Genomic DNA, 26,601 nt, shown 5'->3' with positions numbered 1-26,601 from the left:
TCAAATTAATTTTTACAATTTAAAGATCATAAAAATAAACCATTTAAAAATCCGATAATTTTAAAACAAGAGAATAAATTTTTGAATTAATAAAAATAATCCTTCAATAAAAATACACTAAAATACGGGGTGTTACATAATAACAACATATTATTTTTACAACAATACACCAAAATCATAATTATTAAATATTATTTAAAGATTTAGTAGTATTTTAATTAAAATACTTCATTTTATTAATTTAGAATTAACTATTTAAGTATTATTAAATCTTAACTATTTGTATTTTAATTTAAAGATTTAGTATTAAGTATCTTTATTTTTATTTAGTTTAAGTATTTTAAATCTATTTTTGAATAATCATTATGGACAACTATCCTTATATATTCTAATTTCTAATTGTAAATACATTGATGTATAGTTTCCATTTGAACGGTGCTAAACTATGTTCGAACATAACATACCCGTTCAAACGGTAAGCCTAAACCGTTCGAACAAGTTTATTCCAAATTCTAGTCCTCTTCAACAACGGAAAAAACCATTAATCACGAACTCAAAGCAACACAAACAACAATATCAAGAGCAAACGAATTTCTAACATTGCAAAATTTCATATTCAAACCAAAATAAGAATATAAAAAGCATACCTGGGTTTTGGGAGATGAAAAGGCAATGAGATTAGACTATATGCCGTATACCCAATCCGAAGAAGCTCCCCAAAAAGTAGTAAGAATAATGAATAAATCCGAAAATAATTGAGTGAGATGAAAACTAGTAGTATTTGGGGGCTGGAATGAGAGAGAATGGCGCTAGTTCACAAAGGAGCTCTGATTCGTGAGAGACTAAGAGTGGCGGGAGGACAACGAGATTGAAGTAACATATATATAGTATCATAGTAATATATCTTCATCCTTTGTATAAAAGAAGAACATCAATATATAGACATATTAGATGATACTATAGTTTAGTAACATAGTAATATTATACTATAATATATAATCGAGCATATTATATATTATATTATAGTAAAGTATATATGAATATATAATATCATACTAATTAAATTATAAGTAACATATATATTGTATCAACATATTGTCTCATCTATAGTACTAGCATATATAGTGTCATCTAATTGGACTATAACTAAAATATATTATGTTAATATATTAGATTATATATAACATATATATAGTATCATATATAGTGTCACCTAATTAGACTATAACTAAACTATATTACGTTAATATATTAGACTATATATAACAAATATATAGTATCATATATAGTGTTATCTATAGTACTAGCATCTATAGTGTCATCTAATTAGACAATAACCAAAATATAATATGTTAATATATTAAACTATAGATAACATATATATAGTATCATATATAGTGTCATCTAATTAGACTATAACTAAAATATATTATGTTAATATATTAGACTATATATCACATATATATAGTATCATATATAGTGTCATCTATAGTACTAGCATATATAGTATCATCTAATTAGACCATAACTAAAAGATAATATGTTAATATATTAGACTATAGATAACATATATATAGTATCATATATAGTGTCATCTAATTAGACTATAACTAAAATATAATATATTAATATATTAGTGTAGTATTTAAATGTATTGAAGAAAACCGTTAAACGGTTTTTCGTATATAAGTTGTCGCGGACAGTCATTTTCACGGACGCCGAACCACTTACAAAGCACCATTTTCTTCAACATAACCGTCCATCTCCGCCGTTTAAAGCCGCCGTCATTTTCTAATTATTTTACGGTTTAAATTTAGGTTTTTGATGGATTATTTGTTTAAATTAGATAAAACAATTTATCCATCAATACTCACCCTAGATTTTCTTAAATCCATTGTATGAAGGTTTATTTAAATCTCTTTGCATTACTTTGTTGAAAAATCCATGGCTGAGTCGACTCAGCATCGTCGCTGAGTTCCATTCACATATCGTTCGAACACTGGGTAGGGCTCCGAACGGCACGAACCAAACAGGGTTATTAATTAACTGTTCAAAAGTTATTTTAGACGTTTGAACGGTACCCCGTTCGAACTATATGAGCCAAACAGGTTTGCATACCATTCGAACACTCTTTTAGGCGTTCGAACGGTATAATTAAATTTAGTAATATTAGTGAATCTTTTTTTTATTCCATATTGTAGTTCTATTAAATCTTAATGAGAATATATATTATATTATGATTAAATTAATATAGAAATTTATCACATTTTGTTAAATATTTAATTTCTATTAATATTAATCTAATTAATATTACATAATGTGATATTATTTTTATAAAATTATGTTGTTCACAATGTCTCACTTTATTAAATTACTATTCGTATGTAATTTAGTGATTAGTTATTTATTATATTTTTACGTTAATGTTGTATTAATAAACTCTTTAATTGTAAATTTCAGATTGATTATAATGTCTTCTTCTAGGGCGAGACATAAGCAATGCAATCCAACTAAGACTAGTATCAATCCAGGTAGGGAGATGATTGTTTCACTAGAGCGACAGATGAAGCTTTCTGACTTCTAGAGTCTTGTCTGGGAGGGTCATTCCCTGCCATTAGTCTTCAGCGATCGTTGTTGGAGACCTATGCAACACCCAGGTCCAGCAACAAGTCGTTTTATAAAAGTTTTGTTTTTGGACTTCTACGTATGAAGAGCTTAGTTACTTTTTTTTTAAGTATTTCTTTATTTAGACTACGGGCCTAAAATCTTTGTTTTGGCAGATTATGATTTATTCGACTTGATAATTAGGTTGTTTTTCTAAAGGGCCAAGGTGAGAATTGAGCCAAGAAATTTCTAAAATAAGTTGGATTATTTTAGAAATTGAGTCGAGACCCATGACTCAAAAAAAAAAAAAAAAACCCAAGACCCAAGCCCACACCTGTTTGTTGTTAAACCATGAAAACCAACTATCTGTTTTATGATCATTTTTGCCGCCACGCACGTTTCCACTCCCACACACGTCCCCCTAATTTCTCTAGGGTTTTTCCATCGCCAATAAATATATATATACATGTACGTGCATGTGATAGCTTACCAAGCCTATAGCTACCGCAAACCTCCCACGACAGTCTCCACCCATGCACGTTAGTTCGCAGCATGCTTGCACTACACCAGACCACCACTTTGTCACACTCTGGCTCAGCCTCTGTCAAACCCTCCACCAAGTTGCAGTCGCTGCTACCTTCTTCAACCACCACTCCACTGCCACAAACGAGCCAGCCCAACGTAACGTGGAGTCACTTTCCGTGGCGTCACTTTCCTTGGCGTTGCTGCATCAAAAAAAAAAAAAAAAACCACGTCGCAGCCCAAGTGCACGTCTAGGAAGCAACCACCGCGAGCCATCATGGCACGTCCACAAACACCCCTATTTTTGCTCCCTGAAACAGAGCAAGTTCTTGCTCAAGCCATCCATCTAGCCACCCTCCATTGGCCTCTCACTGGGTGTTGCACCATGCTGTCACCTCCGATCTCCACCGTCGAGACCTCACAGAAACCACCTCCAAGGACTTTTCGACACCCCCAGTCCGTTGCGCCACAAGGTGAGCTTCATCTCTTTCCCTCACATTTTGCTCTCTCTTACCGTGTTTCTCTCTCTCGTCCAGTGCACAGCCGCAGAGTTCACCACCTCCCAGAGCACCCAGCGCTGCACACCTTCCCTCACGGTGAGCCTCCATCGCACGCCTCCTCCTCGTCTCACGGTAAGTTTCTGTTTCCTTCCGCACGCCGTACTCTCTCCGCCTCTCCCTCATTCCTTCACCATGTTCGCTCATCAGTTCCCTCTCATCACTCTCCCTCTCGTGCTCAGTTGCTCAGCCCGATGGCGTTTTCGCCGCACCGCACCCAGCTCCGTCTTAGCTCTTCCTCTCTCGGTGAGTATCTCGTGTTCCCTCCCCTGCCATATGTACGTAGCCTCATTGATACTGGGTTTTTTTTTTTAGGCTTTGATTCTTTAACCACCATTATTCATAATTATTAGAATACCCTTAAATCCTTTCTAAGTTGTGTAGCCTTCCGATAAACTTTTTTATTTAAAATACAGTGCTTTTTAAAGAGCCCTTACTACCTTGGAAAAATCTATAAAATACCGAGGTTTTACATGAATTGTCTTTCTTTTATATATAAGAGAATAAATTAAGTTTTAATTGTATTTTCAACTGTTTAAAATTTCAGTTTAAGTCGTTTGAATGAAATTTTGGCAACCGATATTTTTTTAAAGTGTATTATTCAAAAAGGTTAAGTTGTCGTTTAAGAGTCTGGAGAGTGATGTTTTAAGACATTGGGTTATGAGAATTTTAGAGTTTTGAGAAAGATAGGTTAGTTTAGTATTCTAGGCTTAAATATCGACATACATGGTTGATTGAAAATTTAAGGAAGTTACGTGACAATTTTATAGGTCACGATTGACTTTCATTCAGTACTGCTGTGGAGAAATCTGATAAATTAAGAAGTCCAGGTAATCGGAGTTCCTTTGCTAGACTTTGCATTAAAATAAGCTGAGGTTGATTTTTTGGAAAATATACATATTTGGTTATGAAAAGAAATTTGAACTACTTCAGTTATTTTTTCTGCATTACTCATGAGATTCTGTTTAAGAATAAAGTATTTTCTGTCATGACTGGTGTAGACATGAGCTTATTTTTTACATTTTATTTCTGAACTGTGCAAAAGAGAGCGAATATGAAATTTTGTGCATAAATTACGTTTTTGTAGTCTGATTTTGTTCTATTATGAAGATGTTCTATACTCTGATATGATATGATGTGATTTCTGAAAACCTCTGGCATAACATTCTGTTTCTGTTCCGTTCTGACCTTACCACGGGTGTAAAACTATGGTCTCTATTTGGGTTGATACCAACTTTTCTGTTTCTGGTGCACCCACTTTAGAAACAAAGTGGTTTTCTGCGTGGTATTTCTTATGTGCACACTCGGGACTCCGAGAATAAATAAAAGAAAGATTTGTTTCTGCTCAGTTAGTAACCGGGATTTGCACAACCCTACCACGAGGGTTAAACATAGTCTCTATTCTAATATGATAAGATAAGATAAATATGTTCAGTTATGCTCTGCCACAGGAAATTTTGCATAAGAATGTTTTCTGACAGTTTTGCTCTTATACTTTTAGTAATATGTTATGATTTTACATTCTGAAAACAAGTATTCTGATTCTGCATTCTGAAAGAAAATGTTTTGTTTAATATTCTGAATTTTGATAAATGTTCATGTTTACACACTAGTATATGTTCTCTACTTATTGAGTTGTTCATAACTCACCCCTTATCTCCAAATATTTTTCAGGTAATTTTGATGGTTCAGCTAGAGAAGAAGATTAGGAAGTTTTAGCAAGGTGTGATAATCGTAGTGGAATAAGTGTCTGAGGGTACAAGTGCTTATTTGAGAGTCATAGTTAGTAAATTGATTTATTTTCAGTTATTTTGATTTGATGAGTTAGGGATATTTTCGAGTTTTTGGAGAGTTTTTAATTTATGTTATTGAGAATTTATTTGTTCTCCCCATGAAAGAATATAAATATTTGGGTTGATTAAATGAATTAACATTTTATAGAGTTTTCTGGATTTTATAGTTGTGTTATTGAAGTTGATATTAAGTATTAAGAGCTAACTCTCCGAACCTTCGGAATCGGGGCATTATCATTTGTAACACCCCAATGGAAGACCCAAACCACATGTCCTATACTCCAAAAGGAATAGTCAATGATACAATTGGATCCCCATTTGAATCTTATAAAGTGCAAGAACTTCTCATTCCCAAGTAATGTGGGATTACATACACCACTTACTCGTATTTATATCATATGGGGGTATCACAATCTACCCCCCTTAAATTCATGACGTCCTTGTTAGGCATGTCCATTATAGGTGGCACGGTTCAAGTCCCACATTTCTGGTTGGGATAATCTCTGATACCATTTGTAACACCCCAACGGAAGACCCAAACCACATGGCCTATACTCCAAAAGGACTAGTCAATGATACAATTAGAGCCCCATTGGAATCTTATAAAGAGCAAGAACTTCTCATTCCCAAGCAATGTGGAATCTCATACGCCACTTACCCTTATTCATATCATATGGGGTATCACAACCTATCTTAGATAAGCGGGAGGAATCATGGGAGACCATCTCCTATATTGACATTGTTGCTGAGTTCTATAGAGAGCTCAGTGGTGCCAACTCAGATGACGGAGGGGTATACAGGATCTCTGTCCGAGGATTTCCAGTTGTATTTTCATGGGACAGACTCGCTAAGCATCTCGATATTCCTAGGCTGCCAGATGCATATCCGAACATGGTACCTAGAGAGTCTGATCCTTCAGCTGAGGCGGAGACAGCTGAGGAGGAGGCACCTGTTTATACAAATGAGGTTGATGCCCTTGCTGATCATGACGTGAGGGATTTGGTTGTTGATCCAGATGCTCCCCCGTATGACGGGACAAAAAGCATCAAGTAGGCAAATCTATATTCTTTCTTCAAGATCTTGAATTTGATATTACCAACAATATTGACCCTCAACAGCACAAGACAAAGGTTGGCATTGATCGGACGAAATTTATAATACGGGTCGCTCGTGGCATTCCTATCGACCTGGTGGGGTATATATTCGATAGGATTCGATTAGAGTCCCGATACATTTCGACAGATGCACTGCCATTCGGGATCTTGATAACTCGATTTCTGCTATTTGCTGGTGTTGTGCCTGATGTTGCCAAGCATAAACGGAAGCTAATGGGACTGATCAACAGTACCACCCTCTCACGCAGCACGGGACACTCAAGACTGCGTCTTCATGGACATGTTCCAGACCCGGTTGATCCTTAGAGAGATGCACAGAAGGGAGATCATGGAATATCAGTAGCTGAGACATCCAAACATACCAAGGCATCAGTACACAGCGCTACTCGTGAGGACATGGTCGAGATCGTGCGTGCAGCAATCAGTGGACAGACATCAGTGATGATCGATGCAGTGCATATGGAGGTCCGTTCTGTTGTGTCTGAGTTTCGTACAGAGATTACTGCTAGCATCTCTGAGTTACGTACGAAACTTGATGCCATGTCTGCGACTCAGGTCATCATCAGTACTCGATTGGTATAGATAGAGGAACGCTTAGCTGCAGTCAAGGAAGTGTGCAAAGAGTTGGGGTCTTAGTACTTTCTACCTTTTATTTATTTTTTATTTGTAGAATGGACAATATTTAGTGTTTTATAAATTCAGTATTTAATTATGAATTAGTATTATTTTATATTTTCTGAACTAATTATTGATTTATATTATTCCTATTATTTAATTGATAAATTTCTTATAATTACTAGTTAATATAAATATAATTCTCTAAAAAAAAAACATATGATCACCATTCAAACCCTACAAATTACGTTCGAACACTGCTAATTCCTCATTCAAACAGTGAAATTTGTACGTTCAAATGGTAGAGCAATTTTTCACTATAATAATTTTACTTAACGCGCCAAAATGTACGTTCAAACGGTTAAATTTAACCGTCTGAACGTTAAAACATTACATTCAAACAGTTTCATTATTAGGGACAAAATATTTCGTCCCTAACTATACCATTCGAATGCGTTCGAACGGTATAGTTCTTCCGTCGTTTTTTTGGCATAAAATATGAAATTCGTCTCTAAATCTCACTTTTTGGGACGATTTTCATTTTGTTTCAAAACAAAATCGTCCCAAAACGTCTTTTTTGTTGTAGTGTAGATCTGATCAGCTTGATCTTGTGCTAGCTGGTTTGATGGTTAATTTGGCTTTGAGTTTTGTTGCTGGTGACATGGTTCTTCTGTCTAAGTTGTATTACTTCAGCTTTGTGTTGTCACTCTGTTTTAGCACTTTCAGTTAAGTTGTAAGCTATATATGTTATTGTTAAATCTTTACCATGCATACGTATTGATATATATATATATATATATATATATATATATGTATGTATGTATGTATGTATGTATGTATATATATTATAATTTTTTAATATTTAAAAGACGTAAAGATTGAAAAGAAAAAAATCCTGGAAACCATAATTTTTTTAATTCAAACATTTATCTTTATGACTTTCTTCTTATTAGATTAAGAAAATTGTTACTTATTTAATATAAATACCTGAATTTATTGTAGAATTTATGTTCATTAATAGAAACAACTGAACCTTATTAAAAAGACTCGAATTCGTGATAAATTAAAATTTTAATTTATTTCTAAGAAAATAAATTGGTTCAAACTCGTGATGAGTTCAACCTCAACTTATATATATAAATGTATATATATATAAATATATATATAAATGTATATATATATGTGCGTGTGTGTATGTATATATATATATATATATGCTTTGTTTAGCTCAAGCTTGAGTATTTAAGCTTAAATCTTAGTAAATTTAAACAAGCAAGGGTTATTAAGCTCGAAAAGAGAGAAACTATATCGATAAAAGAATTATAAAATTTACTTCAAAAGATAACATTGCTTAATATATATTGTACATATTATAAAAAAGCTAAAATAACACCTCTCAAAGGAAAATTTCTCTTCAGAGCACTCTTATTAGGTTATGTAAATGCAAATCCAATGAAGTGTTTGGCTATTAGAGTTTCAAAATGTGCTACATTAGATTATACAAATGTAAAAGGGGATGGCTTTTTGCTTCAGTAAGTTAGTGTTGTGGGTCAAATTTGATAGTCACTGTAGCATGATTAAAAGGAATAAAAATATTCTCTTTCGTGTGAACACTCTCTCTCTTCCCTCGATTTTGGCTTCTATCTACTCTCCATTTTATTTTCCCTTTCTTTGCGCATGCTCTTCCTTTCCATCAGCAGCTTATGTTTCGCTGTTCTTCCTTTTTTTTTTTTTCCTTTTTTTCCTTTCTTCCTTACTTCCTACAATGATTTGTAGTTTTTTTAGGGCTAAAATATTATTACTAATTAACATATAATCGATAGAATGGTAAAATATGATAAAATTAAATAAAATAAAAAAATTTAAAAAAATAAATTAATATTATTTAATTATTATATAAAGAATATATGATAATTCAATGTGAAAATTGAATGTGAATAGAATATGTTAAGACAAATTCATGTCATATTAGCTAAAATTTGGGTTTCGTTTTGGTTATTCTAACGAGAGTGCTCTTATTAACTAAAACTTGGATTTGGCATAGTGTAAACCTACGCAGGTCGTTTAATAGAAGAAATTACTTCAGCAAAGAAATAACATTTGTGCTACATGTCGTATAATAGAGTCGGGTACACGGAGTCGAAGATATGCGTAAATCCCGTCCTAGAAATAGCTTAAAGAATTTGCACGAACACCATGGCGCTTCCACCCTTGTCACTGAATTCTCGCACTTCTTCTGCTTCGTCGGTTTGCACTTGCCCCTTATCCCCTTCTTTCTACAACCTTCTTATCCAACCCCAAAACCATTCTTTGAGCAACCCCAGAAACCTCGTCAGATTCAGAATTTCCTGTTCTGAGCAGACGGTCCAGGTTGATACCCTTCAATCTCGGAGAACCAGATTAGTATCTTCCGAGACCGGAAACACGAAGAGGAAGCCCAGGCCGAGCTTCTTTGAGCAAATCAGGGAGAAATGGTCCCTCAAACTGGGTTCTACGAGAGAGAAATTTCCATGGGAGGAACCTGAACAACGAGAAAAGCTAGAGCAGAAGGAACAAGAGGAGAACCGGGATTTTTCTGGGGCTTCCGTATCTGAATCAGAAGTTGATGATAAAGAGTCGGTGAGTGAGCCAGCGAGTTTTGTTTTATCGAACGTGTTTGTTCCGGCTCCTTGGGTTCATAGAAGTAATACCAAGAATTTTCGAATTGATTCTGAACCTGAAGTCCCCCAAAAGCGTCGTGAAAAAAACGGAACTTCTGATGGGTCTGGCGGGCCATTGAGAAATGGTGTTGTTAAAGGAGTTGCCGAAAGAGATGAAAGTGTGGAAATTCGTCAACAAGAAGTTGTTCGTAATGGCGAGTGTGAGAGAGAAGGTGATATGTTTGCCGAAATTCCAATTGGGGTTAAAAAAGGCAAGGAGACAAAGGTATGGATTGGCAGAAATGCAGTTTCTTCGAAGGAAAAGCCATCTGGGGAAGCTGGAAATTTTGAAAAGAATGTGGCTTCTGTGGATGGTAATAGTGGCTCAATTAGGCTACCATGGAAGAGAGAGGAATGTGGTATGAGGAGGAGCAATACGGAGTTGGCTGAGAGAACACTTCCGGAACATGAGCTGCGGAGACTAAGGAATGTAGCTTTGAGGATGCTGGAGAGGACAACGGTTGGCGTTGCGGGAATTACACAGGCTTTGGTGGATTCTATGCATGAAAAGTGGAAATCTCATGAAGTGGTGAAGTTGAAATTTGAAGGGCCTCTTGCGGTTGACATGAAAAGGACCCATGAGATTTTAGAGGTCAGTGTTTGCACATTTTTTGTTTCCGTATATGTGGAACTATTTTGATGATTTTGGAGCTTCCACACTTATGGTGGCCTATGCTTATCTGAATCGCACGGTTCTATATATATGTCCATATTCAAATTGAAGCATGATTTTGATATTTTTTTAACCCCAAGTAACGATAGAACTCAAAAATCTATGGTTAGATGGGATTCTTCATGGCTTTCTTTCCTTTTCTGAAATAGGCCTGTCCTGTCTTCTTGCGTTTTATTCTTTTGATAATCAGATATGTGGAGAAATTAATCTTCTAGCATCTTTTGTTAACTATCTTTGTGCCTCTATCAGGCTAAAACGGGAGGTTTGGTTATATGGAGGTCAGGCAGTTCTGTTGTGTTGTACAGGGGAATAGCCTACAAACTTCCTTGTGTACAATCATATACCAAACAAAGTCAGACTAACATAAATATGTTGGAAGATTCAAAGGTTGCTGGTAGTGACGCTACACATAACATGGGAGTAGACACATATAGAGCTAGAAAACCTTTTATCCCTGATTCTGCGAAGTATTTGAAGGATCTATCTGAAGATGAACTGATGGAATTTAGTGATCTCGACCATTTGTTAGATGATTTGGGTCCACGCTTTACTGATTGGACAGGTCGTGAACCATTGCCTGTGGATGCAGACTTGCTTCCTGCAGTGGTTTCTGGATATAGACCTCCATTCAGACTTCTTCCTTATGGATTAAGACATTGTCTAAGAAACAAGGAGATGACATTCATCCGTAGGCTTGCTAGAACAATGCCTCCACATTTTGCTTTAGGTACGTAATACTTAATGTACATATTCATGGTCGTATTAACTAAATCATGTTTTCTTAGTACTTTGAATTTGCTTAATGTTTGTAGGAAGGAGCAGAGAACTGCAAGGTCTTGCAAGGGCTATGGCAAAGCTATGGGAAAGAAGTGCTATTGCAAAGATAGCCATCAAACGTGGTGTACTGAATACACGGAACGAGAGGATGGCAGAAGAACTGAAGGTAACACTTCAGAAACATTATCTGTTATAACATGGCTCAGAAACATTCCTGCTGTTTGTTTATGGAGTATTTTAAATAGATCTCTTAGTTTTCCATCCTTGCTTAAAAAACCATTAGAGTAGAATGTCAAGTATCGTGGAGCAGATTGCATTGTTTTAAGATAATTATCGTACTTCACATGTGAATTTGATCATCTGGATTATTTTTTTCTAAAATATTAGATGCAATTGTCTGCTATTTTATGTATTGAGTGTGCAAAACAACTCAATTTCCAATTGTGAGGTTTTGTTAGTGTGAATGGAGAGATTGGAATTGATGAAAAATGCTCGATATGGAGACTTGATAAGTTGGGAGTGGTTTATTTACTGTGCCATTGATTGATTTCTGTATGTTGTGATTAGTTTTCACATTAACAAAAAGCACAAGTGGCAAACTCTATCTTTTCATTTTCATATAACTTAGTGAAGAGAAAGTACACATTCAATTGCTTGAAATTACTATGCCATCTCTTCATAAATTTCCAGCAAACACATTTTATGAATCTGATTATGACATGACTTGATAGCAAAGAGATGCTGCCACACATTCTTTAGTGTTCGAGATATGGTAGTCAACTGTATAGTTATGTTATCTTTAAAGGCATGCTACTGTTCATTTTATTCTTGCTTTCAAGCTTTAAAGACTGTTTGTCCGACTTCTCTGTTCTACTCACTTCTGTCTTATAGCAATCAGATTGTGGCTACCCTAATGTTGATGGTAATCTTGTCCTACTTTTGAAAGTTGCATTTCTATGCATGCAGAAATTGACAGGGGGCACATTGGTTTCGAGAAACAAGGAATATATTGTTTTTTACAGGGGCAATGATTTCTTGCCTCCAGCTGTTACAGAGGCATTGAAAGAGAGGCGGAAACTAGCTGATCTCCAACAAGATGAGGAAGATCATGCACGACAAAGGGCCCTGGCCTTAATTGAGTCAAAAGCCAAAGCTTCCAAAGGTCCATTGGTGGCTGGAACCCTTGCTGAAACCAAGGCAGCAACATCTCGCTGGGGAAACCAGCCAACTGGTGAAGATGTTCAGAAAATGATCAGAGATTCAGCTCTGACCAGACATGCTATGCTAGTCAGATACCTTCAGAGTAAACTAGCTCTTGTAAGTTACAATGAGACTAAAGCAAATATAATATAAAAATTCTAGGACACAAAAACCTTTTCCAGCACTATTGTCTGGAAGAAAATTCTAAGACTTTTAATGCTCTGATGTATACCTAATTCTGAATGATCCCAGGCAAAATGGAAGCTTAAGAAGGCTGAGAAGGCTTTAGCAAAAGTGCAGGAGTATCTGGAACCAGCAGATCTCCCAACTGATTTAGAAACCATAACTGATGAGGAGAGATTTTTATTTCGTAAGATGGGTTTGAGCATGAAACCCTTTCTGCTTTTAGGTATGAATAGCCACTTTACTTCTTTGCTTGATGATGGTCTCTAGGAGGAGTTAAAAGCTGTGTGTTCTGTTTCAGGGAGGCGAGGGGTTTACGATGGTACCATTCAGAACATGCACTTACATTGGAAATATCGTGAGTTGGTAAAGATAATTGTGAGAGGAAAAAGGTTTGAACAAGTCAAGCACATTGCTATTTCTTTGGAAGCTGAGAGTGGTGGAGTGCTGGTATCTTTAGATAAAACTACCAAAGGGTATGCAATTATCGTATATCGTGGGAAGAACTATCTACAGCCTCAAGGACTAAAACCGAAGAATCTCTTGACAAGAAGGCAGGCATTGGCTCGGTCAATTGAACTTCAAAGGAGTGAGGTAACATTATAATAATTTCCTGGCCTCGTCTTCTTGAATAAATTACATGATTTTCGCTTCCATGGAATTGATCTCCTATTTTTGCAGGCACTTAAGCATCACATCTCAGACTTACATGAGAGAATTGAGTTGGTGAAATCTGAACTGGTATACTAGTGACATTGCTTCACAAGACACATTTTGATATTTACAAACAAAAATTCTTAGCTAAAGAAATCTTTGATTTTCTGTGAGGAATTTATATGTTCTGCTGTTGATTTCAGGAAGATTTGAGTAATGGGAAAGACATTGATGACTCAAAAACCTTGTACTCAAGATTGGATGATCCCAATGTTTCTGATGATGACATGGAAGAGGTAATTGAGCACTTAGTTTTCTCTGTATGAATTTGTACAAAGTGCCTCATGTGGAATTGTCACTTAGGACTTGACTCCTCCGACCCAATAGACCTAGCATTTTTCTGCAGTGTCGGGGTCTTGTCATATTATTGTAGTAGGATCCTTTCTTCGAATCTCTTCAGATTAAATTCCTTATGTTGGTGAGTTTTAGTTTTATCTTAGTTTTTTATTTCATGGACTCAGGACAAAGGGGAAGAAGCATATCTTGAAATATATGACGGTGGTCGTGAAGATATCAATGATCAAAATATGTAGTTTCGACGAGTTTAATCCTCCATTATTTTCTTGAAGATTAAGCATTGCGGATTCTGAAGAAAATTCATTAATTACCGAGGTCAAGCATTTTACGAGATGGTTACAAATATGATTGCAAATGCTTGTTAATGGAGAGCTTGTCAAACATATTTTCATCAACTTAGATCGTCAACAGTTGATGTAATTCTGCTGCTGGGGTACAAACATTGTTTTGTAAAATCAGCTTATTAGCAGCTGTAAGTGCTAGGAGTAAGATAATCATAACATTATCACCAGATTTTCTTTCTATTTTGCTACTGCTAGGACACATGTAATAAATTGCTGTATATATATTGATTCGCCAAAGTTTTATTAAGGAATCAATATGATGTTCATCTTCTCTTACACAATTTTCATCTTTTTTTTATTGTTTTGTAAAACTGTCATGGAATTTTACAAAACAATGAAACGCACCGTATAACCAAAATGCAAACTCTACAAATAAAACGCACCGTTCATGCCAGTTGCTAAACTCAGGCGTGTACTTCTAATACCGAAACTTATGGTTTCATTTGTACATCTAATACAGTTGCTAAACTCCATGACAGATCCTTCCCTCTTCAAGGCCTTGCCCCAAGCACCCGTGACATACTGTTTCAGTGGTGAGCTGCACAAATGTTTTGAGGTTCAACCCCGTGGTAGAGGTTGATGATCCGACCCCATTACCAGTAAGAGTGTTCGACCGGGTTTCAGACCGGATTTCCAGGTATACCCGGCCCGGAACCCGGGCTTCAAAACTGGGCCAGGTTTCGGCCTGGGTACACCCGGGTTATGACTCGGGCCGAAACCCGGACGAATCCTGGTTTAAGCAACCCGGTTTTTTTTTTTTTTTTTTTTTTTTAAATAAAAGCCTAAAGTATCTAATTTTTTTCAGGAAAAAAAAATAATGCTATGAAGTTGAGCACTGATTTCAAAAGTTAAATGATAACAAGGATTAATAGATCCATAAATGATAACATCCCCTTTTCAGCAAAAATGGCCTGCAAAGCATTCAATCTGATTTTATTTCTACATATAAGTCAAATTACAACAGATATCTAATTCATCATCCACAATCACGTCAAGAAACACAAAGAAATATACAAAATTCTGGGAATAAACACGAGCCCTTCCACATCAATCAAAAAAACCCAGAAGATGTAATTCGAGATCACCAAATCTTAAAATGACCTGTAAATTTACAGACCCATATTCATTTAAAAAAGTTCAAAGAAAAGTTTACATCAACTACATATAATGTGTCAAACAAACAGATGATACTAAAAAACATTAAAAATGTTAAATTAAATTACATTACATTACATTACAAAAAAACAATTATAATATATGAAAATTACAAAATGCTTCAATTGAAAGTTTGAAACTGTCATCTATTCAGCTACTTTTGTGTCCTTGAAGTGTTTACTAATTGCATCTGCACGTCATGAGAAACTAGAGAACCTGAAAAAACAAAATTTTTACTACTTACAAAATATAATTTGCTATGAACATAGTTTGCTGATGAACTTGTGAAGCTGAACCCAACAAGTGACTATGCCCCTAGTCTTGAGGATACCCTTATCTTGACCATGAAGGGTATTGCTGCAGGCTTGCAGAACACTGGTTAGACTTGTGCAATTCAATGTTTTCTCAATATCTCTTGGGAAATTTATTTAGTTTCATTTATTTTCTAGCATTGGAATAAGCTTGTTTGGAATGACTTGTCGATGGATGAAAAAATCTGATTTTTTCACTTCTTCTCTTTCCATGATTAGGTCAATGGATCTGTCTCATTTGAATTATAACAATGAGGAACTCTGTAGACTGTGATAAAGCACTAGTTTCAGAACAAAAGGTTCGGAAACATCATAACAGAGACAATGGATTGATAGAAAATGGCAAAGAGCCTGTAAACCCAAGTCCAAGACCTTCATTTGTTTGAAACCTATTTATTTGTTCACCACTATGTGGTTCCATGTTGAGCTAGTTTCAAGCAAGGGTGCCCAAGTTGAAAAGTTTTACATTTGTATGAAGTATGAAGCCTCTACTTATTTGATTTTTGTTTTTTAATTCAGACTGAAGTGTAATTTATATAAGCTTTTTATGAATAAATTTACCCATTTTTGTCAATGCCAAAGTTCCAAAACCTTTATATATTTTAACTATGATCACGGGGACAGTATTATGACATTGCATGGGAGCAGAGTTTAAAGCTTAAAGCCACTAGAGGCTAATGCAACAAGCCGAGAAAAAGAGACCTCAAAATCAAATGAATGGAGGACAAAATTTTTATTTAAATCTATCGTATGCAACCTAGTGACTTAAAACTCATATTTTACAGGAATCATCATCCATTAGACAACAAAAGATACTCAAATAATTTTCAACCCAAACCCAGTTCAGACTCACAGAGAAACCCAGAAATCCAAACCCAAACCCAGATCTGTTCGATATTTTTCTCTCTTGGAAAGCCAAACCAAGAAATCCAAGAGAGAGAGAGAGAGAGAGAGAGAGAGAGAAAGAGAGAGAGAGTAGACTCACGGACTTAGAGTTTTACTCACGGATAGATAGAGATAGAAATCCAATGCGACAACGAAGATACTGCCAGGAAGATGTGGCAACGAAGAGGCGGCAGCGACAATGGGGTCGCGGTGAAGAGGCACGGACTTAGGGTTTTACTTTCTTGCAAGCGTAACAAAAGAGAGCGAGAGCGAGAGATAGATTCCCGCCCGGGGGGGGGGGGGTTCCTTTGAGGCAAAAAAAGACTAGAGTACCAGGTTTAAAACCCGATGCTCGGGTTTGTAACCCGTATCCGAGCCAGAAAGGTCCGGATTTTTCAACCCGGGTTCCGGCTGGCCCGGATTTGATCCGGGTCTGAACCCGAAACCGGATACCGGACAGGGCCGGGAAAAAATCCTGCCCAATTGAACATTCTTAATTACCAGGCCAAGTCAAACTAAATGCTGTGTTGAAGGGATTATTTCTTCTGTTTTTTTTTTTTTTTATTCCTTTTTTTCCTGTTTGTCTTTAGGGAATTTATGATGAATGTAACTAATGGAATTTGGTCTGATGCATTCTCATTTGGCAAATGAGAGTATCTTAAGTACTCTCACTACTATTCTTTACTTTATTATTACTTTTTACGTACTTTTCTATTATTAATTACTTTTCACCTACTTTTTACTACTATTTAATATTTTATTATTATTTTTTTATTACTATTTATAAATATTCTCAACACTTCTAAGATATTCTCACTACCCAAACCAAATGGAATAGCATTATTCTTAAAGCACTACTAGTGGGCCACCTGAGTGTTACCGCTTGATGTGGCCGCTTGATATGACATATCACGTGGCTTACTTCTTAAAAAAAAAATAATGCAAAAAATAAAACTGGCAGCCCACAAATCGATTTGAAGATTTGGAACCCTAGACAAGAGACACCCCGTTGCCTCCCTCCCTTCCTCACGTTACCGGACCCATTTCCCTGGGACCTCATCGTCACGACTTCATCTTCTTCTTGTGTTGGTTGTGCAGCAGTAGGTGGTTGCTATACTTAAAACTCTTCCGCAAGCTTCCTTAGATTTTCCGAGTTATTTTACCCAAGTTGGTTGATGATCCCTGGGAGAATATCTTGCAATTTCTTTTGTTTGGGGAGAACCATTGACAACCCAAGTGTTGGCAGCAATTAAAGCTTGAACTTTTGGGATTTGAAAGTGGATGACAGCATCGTCCTTGAAAATGTTGACTTCCTTCAATGGCAGACTTATTATTCTTCTCTTCTCCGTTTCATAATCTTTATTCTGCACTTCATACTTCTCAAAGATGGATCGTGAGGCTCATGAAGATAAGTGCCGTTCACACTTGTGGAAAAGGAAGCGTGCAAGGAATTTTTTACTGTTTTTAGTAACTTAAACGACGTGGCATGCAACATGCCCATGGGGCGACAATGCCACATTCATCTTTCACACAAATAAAAGAGGGCTCGCATTATAAAGTTCTGAGCAATTCAAGCAATATAGATGATGACCCAATATCCTCAGTTGAAAGGCTGAACATAGAAGTAGCCAAGAACTTAACACAATCCTCACTAGACACGACGAGGTGATGACAGCCTAAAAGAATAAGCACAACGTAGTGTTAGATATGCTGGTGGGCACAGAAGTATTTAGCTAGTGGTACCACCTTGTTCTGTCACAGAGGCGTCCTTAATAAAATCCAAAACAATCGAGGCTAAATATCCTTGATGGTGAACGTATCCATGATCGCATCCTCCAATAACATGTAATTTGTGGTTAGGTATGATCTTGTCAAACTCAAATGCATCCAAAGACCTGACGATTGTATCATGCGATCCATGGACGGTGAAGACCCTGTGTAAAGAGAATTGGTAAAAAGAAAAACAGAGTATTGGTGACTCTATACAATGCATTTTATCACATATCAATGACGGTCAGAAATGCGCATATGCATGGTGTGATTGGCCCATTTTCACTCTACAAAATAAAATCAAAAACACCATTTGAAAAAAGGGTACACCAGTAAAAGTAAAATATACTTAATATTATGCAAAAGGATCAACAAAAAATTCCTAGTAGGAAAGGCAAACAACAAACAGGTACAAAGCTTGAGCTAAACAGTTTTATCCCTAAAGTAAGTTTTTTAGAAGTATTATAATGTTCAATGAGTTTGTCACTATTCTCCTCTCAGGACCAGAGGGTATATCCCTTCCCCTTAAGTTCATGAATGTTCAAAGAGGTCAGGGGATCAATCCCATGTGATGCAGCATTTATTCATCAAAAGCAATTCCCACAGTATGTGCTAATCAGTCTACTACATATTCATGGGTCATTATTCAGGTTTCAAATGAAGTGTCAAGAAGGTAATAAATTTTGGGAACCAAGAAAGTGGAAAACAATTAATAGGACGTTAGATACAAAAAGAAAGTGCAATAGGATTTGACTAGGGGACAATATACAGCAAAATAACATAGCTGAAGAAATATTCCAAAATCTGAGTTCTTCCCTGTTTAATCAGTTGGTCTCTTTAGTTACACAGATGTAAAGTAAGAATGAATGGACAAAAAGAAACAAAGGAAGCAACTTGATTTAAAGTGAGACTGATGCTAGCTGAAGCCATGTCCAAGGTAAGGTTAAATCCCAGACTTATATGGATGTGCATGCAGCTCCTCCATTTGATCTTCCTTTGTTAAGCATCAAAGACACAGAGATGAAAATTTTGTATTGAGGCAACCATCAAGTGGGATAGTAAAGTTAATATAGATGGATGTTACTTGGGTAACCCAGGAGAGTATGGTGGTTGTGGGATAATTCAGGATGCAAAGGGAAAATTAGTTGGGACTTTTTCTCAGTACTATTGAAAGAGAAAAAATACAAGGGCTGAGTTTTTAGCCCTTCAGGATGGACTCAGCTTGTATAAAAAATTAAAGGATAGTAATGTTGAAGTTGAAATGGACTCCAAGGTGATTCTGGACTGGCTGCAAGGGCAGAATTCACCTACATGGCTCTTATGGAAGTTTGAGGAGAAGTTGCTGAGCCAAGGCATTCTGTTCAACCTCTGAAGCATTTATTAAGAGAGGTGAATCAAGTGGCAGATTAATTGGCCAAGATAGGAGCAAAAGGGGTCTTGAGATTTTTACCCAGGGGTGGGAACTTCAACATTAGGCAAGGGGCATTTTGTTAATTAATAAAACTGGGCTCCCTTATATTTGTAAAAATTCACTATAGGATGAACAGATAGAGGGAAGATGATCTTTATGGTTTTTTTTTTCGATTGGCTGGTGATATAATCTGTAACAAGGTTCCGTCCGCCATAAGTGAGGATTTTTCAATAAATTTACATAGTTTTCCTTAAAAAAGAAGAAGAAAAAATATTCCAACTAATTGAGTTTTCACATTAATACGTTAAGAATAGTATGTCTTCATAGCACATGATAAACTTGGTTAAACGAGAAATAAAAGAACAGGAAAAAGCAAAATGCCAGACAATTTTTTTCCTCACCTGCATTCTTTGTCAATCTGAAGACATGCTTTATGCATATTTGTACTCAGGCGATCCATTAAACTTTCCTCAGTCACACGGTAAATAAAATCTCCTACAAAGCATTGATGTATAGGTCAAATTAAGCTTTCAATTCACTCGCATTGTGTTTATTTTCTTTCCAAAATCCCAACAGCAGAAAATAAGCAGTTTTGGATGTAGTTTCTCATTGAAACTGGAATGTCCTATCGAAAATTCTCTTAAAAATTGAACAAGAAACTTGAACATGCCAAAATGTTGAGGCAGAAAAGCATGTGAAACAAGTATGAATCTGAAAGATTTTAGAAGACCAAGTATACATGATCAAGTTGGATATAAACTAACAGGTACCTTGTATACTTTTTACATCAATGAATCCATGCTCTTTAATTCTTTGCATAAAATATTTTCCCAGGCGTTTCTCAATGCCTTCTGTCAGATCATAACGGCCAGAAACATTGACAACTTTGTAGACATCACGGTACTTAGATGCATACAGTAGTACCACATTGCCTCCTGCAATTTTTCAGTGAGCAATAAAGTTTTTAAGTGCTTTCAAGAGTGGAAACTACACCTAAAATAAGACACCACCTAATGAAGCCAATACATACACTGATACAGAAGTGAAATATTAACAGAGTTTAGGGTGAATACTAGGAAATGTATTTGCATAATTAACAGAGACTTGTAAGATTTGAAGTGTAGATGCAAACTAATGAACTTGAATCAGTAGATCACAAATTGATAATTTCTTGTTTCGTTGTGTGAATTTTATAACAAGTTTTTATTCCACACCAAGTTAATCTACTGTGCATATTAGAAGATGAAGTAGGTAGAAATCATTCAAATTCCCTACTATAGAGATATCCCATAAGCAGAAACTGGAGCAAAATTATCAGTGTCTGTCTATGCATTCATTGATAGCCACCACCAGAAACATACACCCCCACCCCCCTTGATCCATCCCTCTGCAAGCATGTAAAGAATCAATACCACAGCCATGTGAACAATCAACACCACTGCTGCAGCTGCCACCACCACTACATCCACCACCCATTACCTCCCATGAAATTCAGCCTGATGCTTCCCCTTTATCACTAGTAGCATCACCAAGCAAAATTTAGAAGAAACATTTATTTTAAGTCTGGGTTCTATCCAAAGAACATTATCACAGCGAATATAGAGAGAGAGAGAGAGAGAGAGAGAGAGAGAACTCTTGACTTGGAAATTAAAAGACCCATACAATGTAAATAAGGTAAAAGAAGTCGTCAGCGATTATGACGAGTGGGAGAAAATAGAAAGTGTTGGTGGGAATTTTTCCTGTAGAGGACAAAAAATGTCCACATCTCTTCTTTCTCCTCACTAAACTTCAATTGCGGACTAAATCTCATAGACTGACAATCACAAATAATCCAGCATACCTTTACTATGCCCGAGAATTGCCCTTATAACACGGTTTGCTGCAGAGAAGTGTTGGATTACAGAACGCAAGTCCTCGACCTCTCTCCAATAGTTACCATACTGAAAGGAACCTTCACTTTCACTGGAAAAGCATAATAGAACATTTTTTTTATAACTGCATAATAGAACATTAAATCAACATAAATGAAATTGTGGGGTGTACGAAATACCAAGATTGACATTCAAAACTGGATCATGTACAACGGGTTTAAGTGCCAAAAGAACATCATGACTGAAATGGAGGAACAAGCCCACATAAATAACATAAATGCAGTGGAATCTCATTTTCTGCAGTACATACTACATAGGCCTCAAAATTGCTGGCCAAGGGTTTATGAGCTCATCAATCCAAGTTATTGAATCTTACATTAAGAACCAACAGCTTCTCATTTGGTTAGGATTTTTCTAGTACCATCGTAAACCAGCATAGATAACATGGAAACTAGAAGTGTGAGACGGAATAATTATTTGGAAACAAATCACTAAATTAAGATGACGGATTCCGAGTTTAGTTATTTTTTATGAATCCATGCAACACCCAATATGATGTGCACTAGCTGGTCAGTTAATAAAACTATGGCTGAAGGCAACAATGCAATTCAAAGAGAGTTTTGTATTATCTCAAGATTTACTTCTAGATGCTTTTCTGATTAATGAGACCAGCTAAGAACCTCGTTAACTGGAGGATCAGAATTTGCATTCAAGTACCTTTCATATCACATTGTCTAGCCATCCACCGTTACAATTTAAATGCCTCCCTCTTACTACAGTAGCTATGCATAAACCACATATAATTATGTAAAGACAGTATCCAAACAATTACAAGATAAAAAGAGTAAAAGTAAAAAATCTCCAAAACCCAAGTGGTTAACATCCCGAGGTTCTACCAGCTTACCCATTCCCAGCGAAGTCAAAGCGGACGGCACTTATTCCTTCATTTTCCAATGCAACAGCAAGGTTCACCATAGTCTTATTTTCCTGGGGACAGAAAAACATAAGCTCTACAACTTTTCCCACAACGAAGCCAAGTTATGATGAATGCTTATATATATATGATAAGTAAAAATATATTAATTCAAGTAAATAGGATTTAAACATATATACAAAGTTACATCCAACAATCAAAATCTTGTGGAGAAAAAACAAGAATAATCTGCAAAACATTTTTGATTTTTGGAAAATATCAAGTATGAGAGCATATAATCAAACTCAGAGGAAGAAAAACTAATTAAAACACAGAAGAAAGGGACCACTTTTGAGTGTTAGAAGCACCAACCTTTGAGGACCGAAAACCATGGCATAAGATTACAATCTCTGGAGATTCAGTTTCATGCAATACGCCCACAAGTTTTTCACCATATTTGTTTGGTATTACGATTTTCTTTTGAATTACTGAAAAAATGCACTAAATTGATCAGAAATAAATTCTTCATCTGAAATATACTTGATCCTTAAATTTTGGTTTAGGTTCAGTTTTTATCCCTGAATAATTTAAAAGGTATCATTGTCCTCCTTTCACCCATCAATTGTACATATCATTTCCAACTATAAGTGTGGTGCCACAGATATTCTTTTATCCGTTAACCGCCATTGAAAATTTACATGTAACTGGTGGGAGGCTGATGTACCAGTACAACAACCTTCCTTCAGTTACATGTAAATTTTTAATTATGATTGACAGATAAAGGATTAACAATGTTACCTTTTAAATTTTTTATTGACAAAATTGAAGTATTTTAAATTTAAGGGACAAGCTTGAAACTTAGGCTAAATTTCAGGAACCAAGAATGTATAACTAACCCATTGTTGCTCCTAAATCTGGACAAGAAGAAAAAATAAACAAAATTTTAACTATAATGACCAACCAGAAAACCAAGCCGAACACTATAATTATTTCTAAACTTCTAGCCAACACACATTCAGTTTGTAAATAATTAGCCAGCTTATAAGCCAAGCAGGAGGATCACCATAAAAATAAAGCAGCATTTTTGCTGGTTCTCCGCAAACCCACAGCAGACTCGAACCCACAATGGGAACAAGTAACATCAGGTTTTCCTTTGAGTTTGCTGAACTTAGAGACATTGGAAAAGATTTGTCTGGGTGGTTGTGCAGCAGCCATAGCATGAGAATCAAGAGGAAGCCCTACTGCATTTGTTAAAGATCTTTGACTTTCTTCTTGCAACAACAAAGAAAAGACCTTCCCCATTGATGGTAAAGGAGAAAGAAGCAGTTGACTTCGAATGGCTGAATAAGAGTCATGTAAACCAACCAAGAACTTCATCACATAGTCAGCTTGTTGGCGATCAGCAAGATTCTTTAAGATGGCACAAGTACAAGTGTTCATGATTCCACAAGTACATTTGGGAAGAGGGCGATAGCTAATGTATTCATCCCATAAAGTTTTGAAATCACTAAAATATTCAGTAATTGAGTTTGAACCTTGAGAAATAGAGCTTAAAGATTTCTCTAATGTAAAAACTTGTGGGCCATCACTTCGAAGGTACCTAACCTTTAGTTCATCCCAAATATCAAAAGCAGTATTGAAATAGAGAAGATTTCCCCGAATCTCTTTTGCAATTGAATTCATCAACCAAGATAAAACAAGGTTGTTTGCTCGCAGCCAAGCAACTTGAAGTTCAATGTTGTCAGGACTGGGTTGAGGCAGACTTCCATCAACAAAAGCAAGCTTGTTCTTTATGGTAAGAGCAATCGAGATTGATCTACTCCAAGCAACATAATTCACACCATTGAAAATTTCGAAAACAAGAAGAGCTCCAGGGTTGTCACTGGGATGCAGATAGTAAGGGCTTGATGAATCATCAGATGGATTCATTGAAGATGAAGCAGAAGATTTTACCATATTGACAAAAGATTCCATATTGGCAGGAGATTCCATAGCAGTAAAAAATAGCAAGAAAGGTAAAGAAGGATCAAGAAAGCAGCGGAAGTTTGATACTTGATGATACCATGTAGAATATCTGAATCAGAAACAGAGAACTAGAGCTTTGAGAAATAATTCCTTGAGAGAAAATTAATGTGATTTCTCATTAGAGCTGTATTAAATATTGTGTATTAAAAAGCTGTACATCACTACTATTTATATACACGAATTGGCAATGTAAGCCATCTGACTTTAACTAACTTTAACTAATTTAACTGTCATATAACAACTTTCTAATCTTCTGAGTTTGGCTTCACGTGACTTTAACTCTAATGCTTTAATTTGCTCTTGTATATTCCAACACCTATAAACTTTTATGAAGCACAAAGAACATCACACGTTAGTAATCCTCAATCTCTGTGATTCTCATCAATCACTCATACATCTTCTTCATACAAAATCTAGCATAAAAACCATGCATAGAAATTCCCTAGAGTTCTTGACCGAAATCTATTGCCTAGAGTGAGAGAGAGATAAACACTGAAGTAAACCCCCACAATATTTATGGAACATTTAATTTTACCCGAGAAATTCAATTGGAAAGCTATAATCATTATAACTTTCTCAAACTCTCACACAACATATAATAAACAATTCAACTTTTTCAAATCCCAAAACAAAATAGGATTAAAAAATAATATTCTAACAATATTTTATTCGATTTTCAATTTTCAACTTTCATCTCATCTCAACTCACTGTCCAAACCTCCCTAATGTTGTGCAGTTCACTTTCATGTGTCCATCGTATTCCACTCTAGGCCCTAGAGTTCATTCGGTCAAGAACAGGATCCAAATCTGAAAACCATCGGTTACCATTTTAGGTCTCAAATAATAATCCATGATATAAATTCATTAACATCTAAAGGAGTGCATTTGCTATCATTTGCGAGTGGGTCATGCTTTCTTTCAAGATTTGTTAATTTCCATACAGGACTATCAATTCCAAAAAGCCAAGAAAGAAATCTCATTCACACACAAGGGAATACATGCGCAAATACATTCACGTATCGATATTCATGAACGAGATAATGAATTTTGTTACCGGGGTCTTTTGCAGCCAGGGCCATCCTCAAGTTTCCACCGTGGCAGTGATTGCCTGAGGAGATGATTCGCACGTGGTTAAAGGAAAATCTAGGTGACGAGTTTCTTCTGAAAAATAGTGAATTTGGGAGGACTGGATTGAAATTATGCACAAGCGTTTCCATTGCCGAAGCGAGAGAAAGTAAACTCACAACCTCTGGGATTCGCTTTCCTCAAAAACTTCAGAATCTCCGTTTAAGTACGGAGGCAGACCGGCATCATCGTTATTGTGATTCTGTCCAGCTCGTCGATATAATTAATCTGTGTTATGTAATTATTTCTTTATCTTTCTATTTTGTTTTTTTGTGTCCGTTAATATGACGATACAAATATCTTTTGAATTTTTTTTTTCCAATTTCGGTAAGTGGGACAGTAAGTTCATCATTTTAGTTATGGGGAAGGAGATGACTTTGCTTGTGTCAGTAATTTTGTATCTCCGTCGAGTGCTTGTGTTAGTACAAATTTTTTTATTTACTTTTGTTTCTCTTCTTTTTATTATTATCCCTCTATTTTCATGTGAGGGGATGTTTTCTCTACCGAGTGTAGTGATATTATCTAAAAATTTGAGAGCATACGCAAATCTCTCTCTCTCTCATTCTCAATTTCCTCTCTCCTTTGACTTATCTCTCAACTTAACATCCTCTTCTCTTTTTCTTTTTTTTTTCTCTCTCTCTCTCCACCTCACGACCCTTGCCGCCGTCAGCAACCATGGATCACGGCAGCCCCTATAGATGTTGTGCGTCGCCTCTAGCCACCAGATGCAACACCCTCATCTCATACTCCTCGATTTCTCTCCTTTCCACTCTAGGTAGCCACTAGTGACATCGGTGTCGCCTCCAACCACCAACTTAGCTACCCACAGCATCAGCGTCGCCAGACTCAACCTCTCAAACTATCGAAGTCGTGAGACTCAGCCACAACGCCTCTCTCTCCCTCTGTTTCTCTCATCTCGGTCACAACTTAGGCGATTTCCAGCACCACCACCACGCCGCCTCATGTCAGTAAGCTCCTTCATATAGATCTCTCTCCGACAACCTCGCACTCTCTGTATCTCACTCTCTGTTTCTCTCTTCCT

At 36.1% G+C, this 26,601-nt stretch overlaps 2 protein-coding genes across 6 annotated transcripts; one reads left to right on the top strand and one right to left on the bottom strand.

The window, feature by feature from the left end:
* The first annotated feature begins 9,370 nt into the window (after positions 1-9,370).
* Positions 9,371-14,348, top strand: LOC121251921 (CRM-domain containing factor CFM3, chloroplastic/mitochondrial). Of its 2 annotated transcripts, none has more exons than XM_041151328.1 (9): positions 9,371-10,497; positions 10,828-11,305; positions 11,391-11,521; positions 12,322-12,672; positions 12,808-12,964; positions 13,040-13,332; positions 13,420-13,479; positions 13,596-13,688; positions 13,914-14,348. In XM_041151328.1, exons 1-9 carry the CDS (start codon positions 9,403-9,405, stop codon positions 13,983-13,985), a joined length of 2,730 nt encoding a protein of 909 aa, XP_041007262.1. In that variant the 5' UTR covers positions 9,371-9,402; the 3' UTR covers positions 13,986-14,348. The 2 variants fall into 2 exon arrangements, with proteins under 2 accessions (XP_041007262.1, XP_041007263.1); XM_041151329.1 differs by lacking the exon at positions 13,914-14,348 and adding an exon at positions 13,767-13,794 and having other exon boundaries at positions 13,596-13,705.
* A 3,789-nt stretch (positions 14,349-18,137) lies between these two features.
* On the bottom strand, positions 18,138-25,789 carry LOC121251922. Of its 4 annotated transcripts, none has more exons than XM_041151331.1 (8): positions 25,682-25,789; positions 25,489-25,542; positions 22,782-22,897; positions 22,401-22,483; positions 21,466-21,587; positions 20,396-20,560; positions 20,027-20,120; positions 18,138-18,378 (listed from the first exon to the last, which is right to left on the bottom strand). In XM_041151331.1, the coding sequence occupies exons 2-8, from the start codon at positions 25,511-25,513 to the stop codon at positions 18,174-18,176; spliced, it is 810 nt and encodes a 269-aa protein (XP_041007265.1). In that variant the 5' UTR covers positions 25,514-25,542; positions 25,682-25,789; the 3' UTR covers positions 18,138-18,173. The 4 variants fall into 4 exon arrangements, with proteins under 4 accessions (XP_041007265.1, XP_041007266.1, XP_041007264.1 ...); XM_041151332.1 differs by having other exon boundaries at positions 25,679-25,777; XM_041151330.1 differs by having other exon boundaries at positions 18,164-18,378; positions 25,489-25,783.
* Positions 25,790-26,601: the final 812 nt, after the last annotated feature.

Source organism: Juglans microcarpa x Juglans regia, chromosome 2S (genome assembly GCF_004785595.1).
Source record: "Juglans microcarpa x Juglans regia isolate MS1-56 chromosome 2S, Jm3101_v1.0, whole genome shotgun sequence".
Classification (NCBI taxonomy): domain Eukaryota; kingdom Viridiplantae; phylum Streptophyta; class Magnoliopsida; order Fagales; family Juglandaceae; genus Juglans; species Juglans microcarpa x Juglans regia.
Note: the sequence above shows the minus strand (reverse complement) of the source record. Positions and strands in the feature narration are given on the sequence as shown.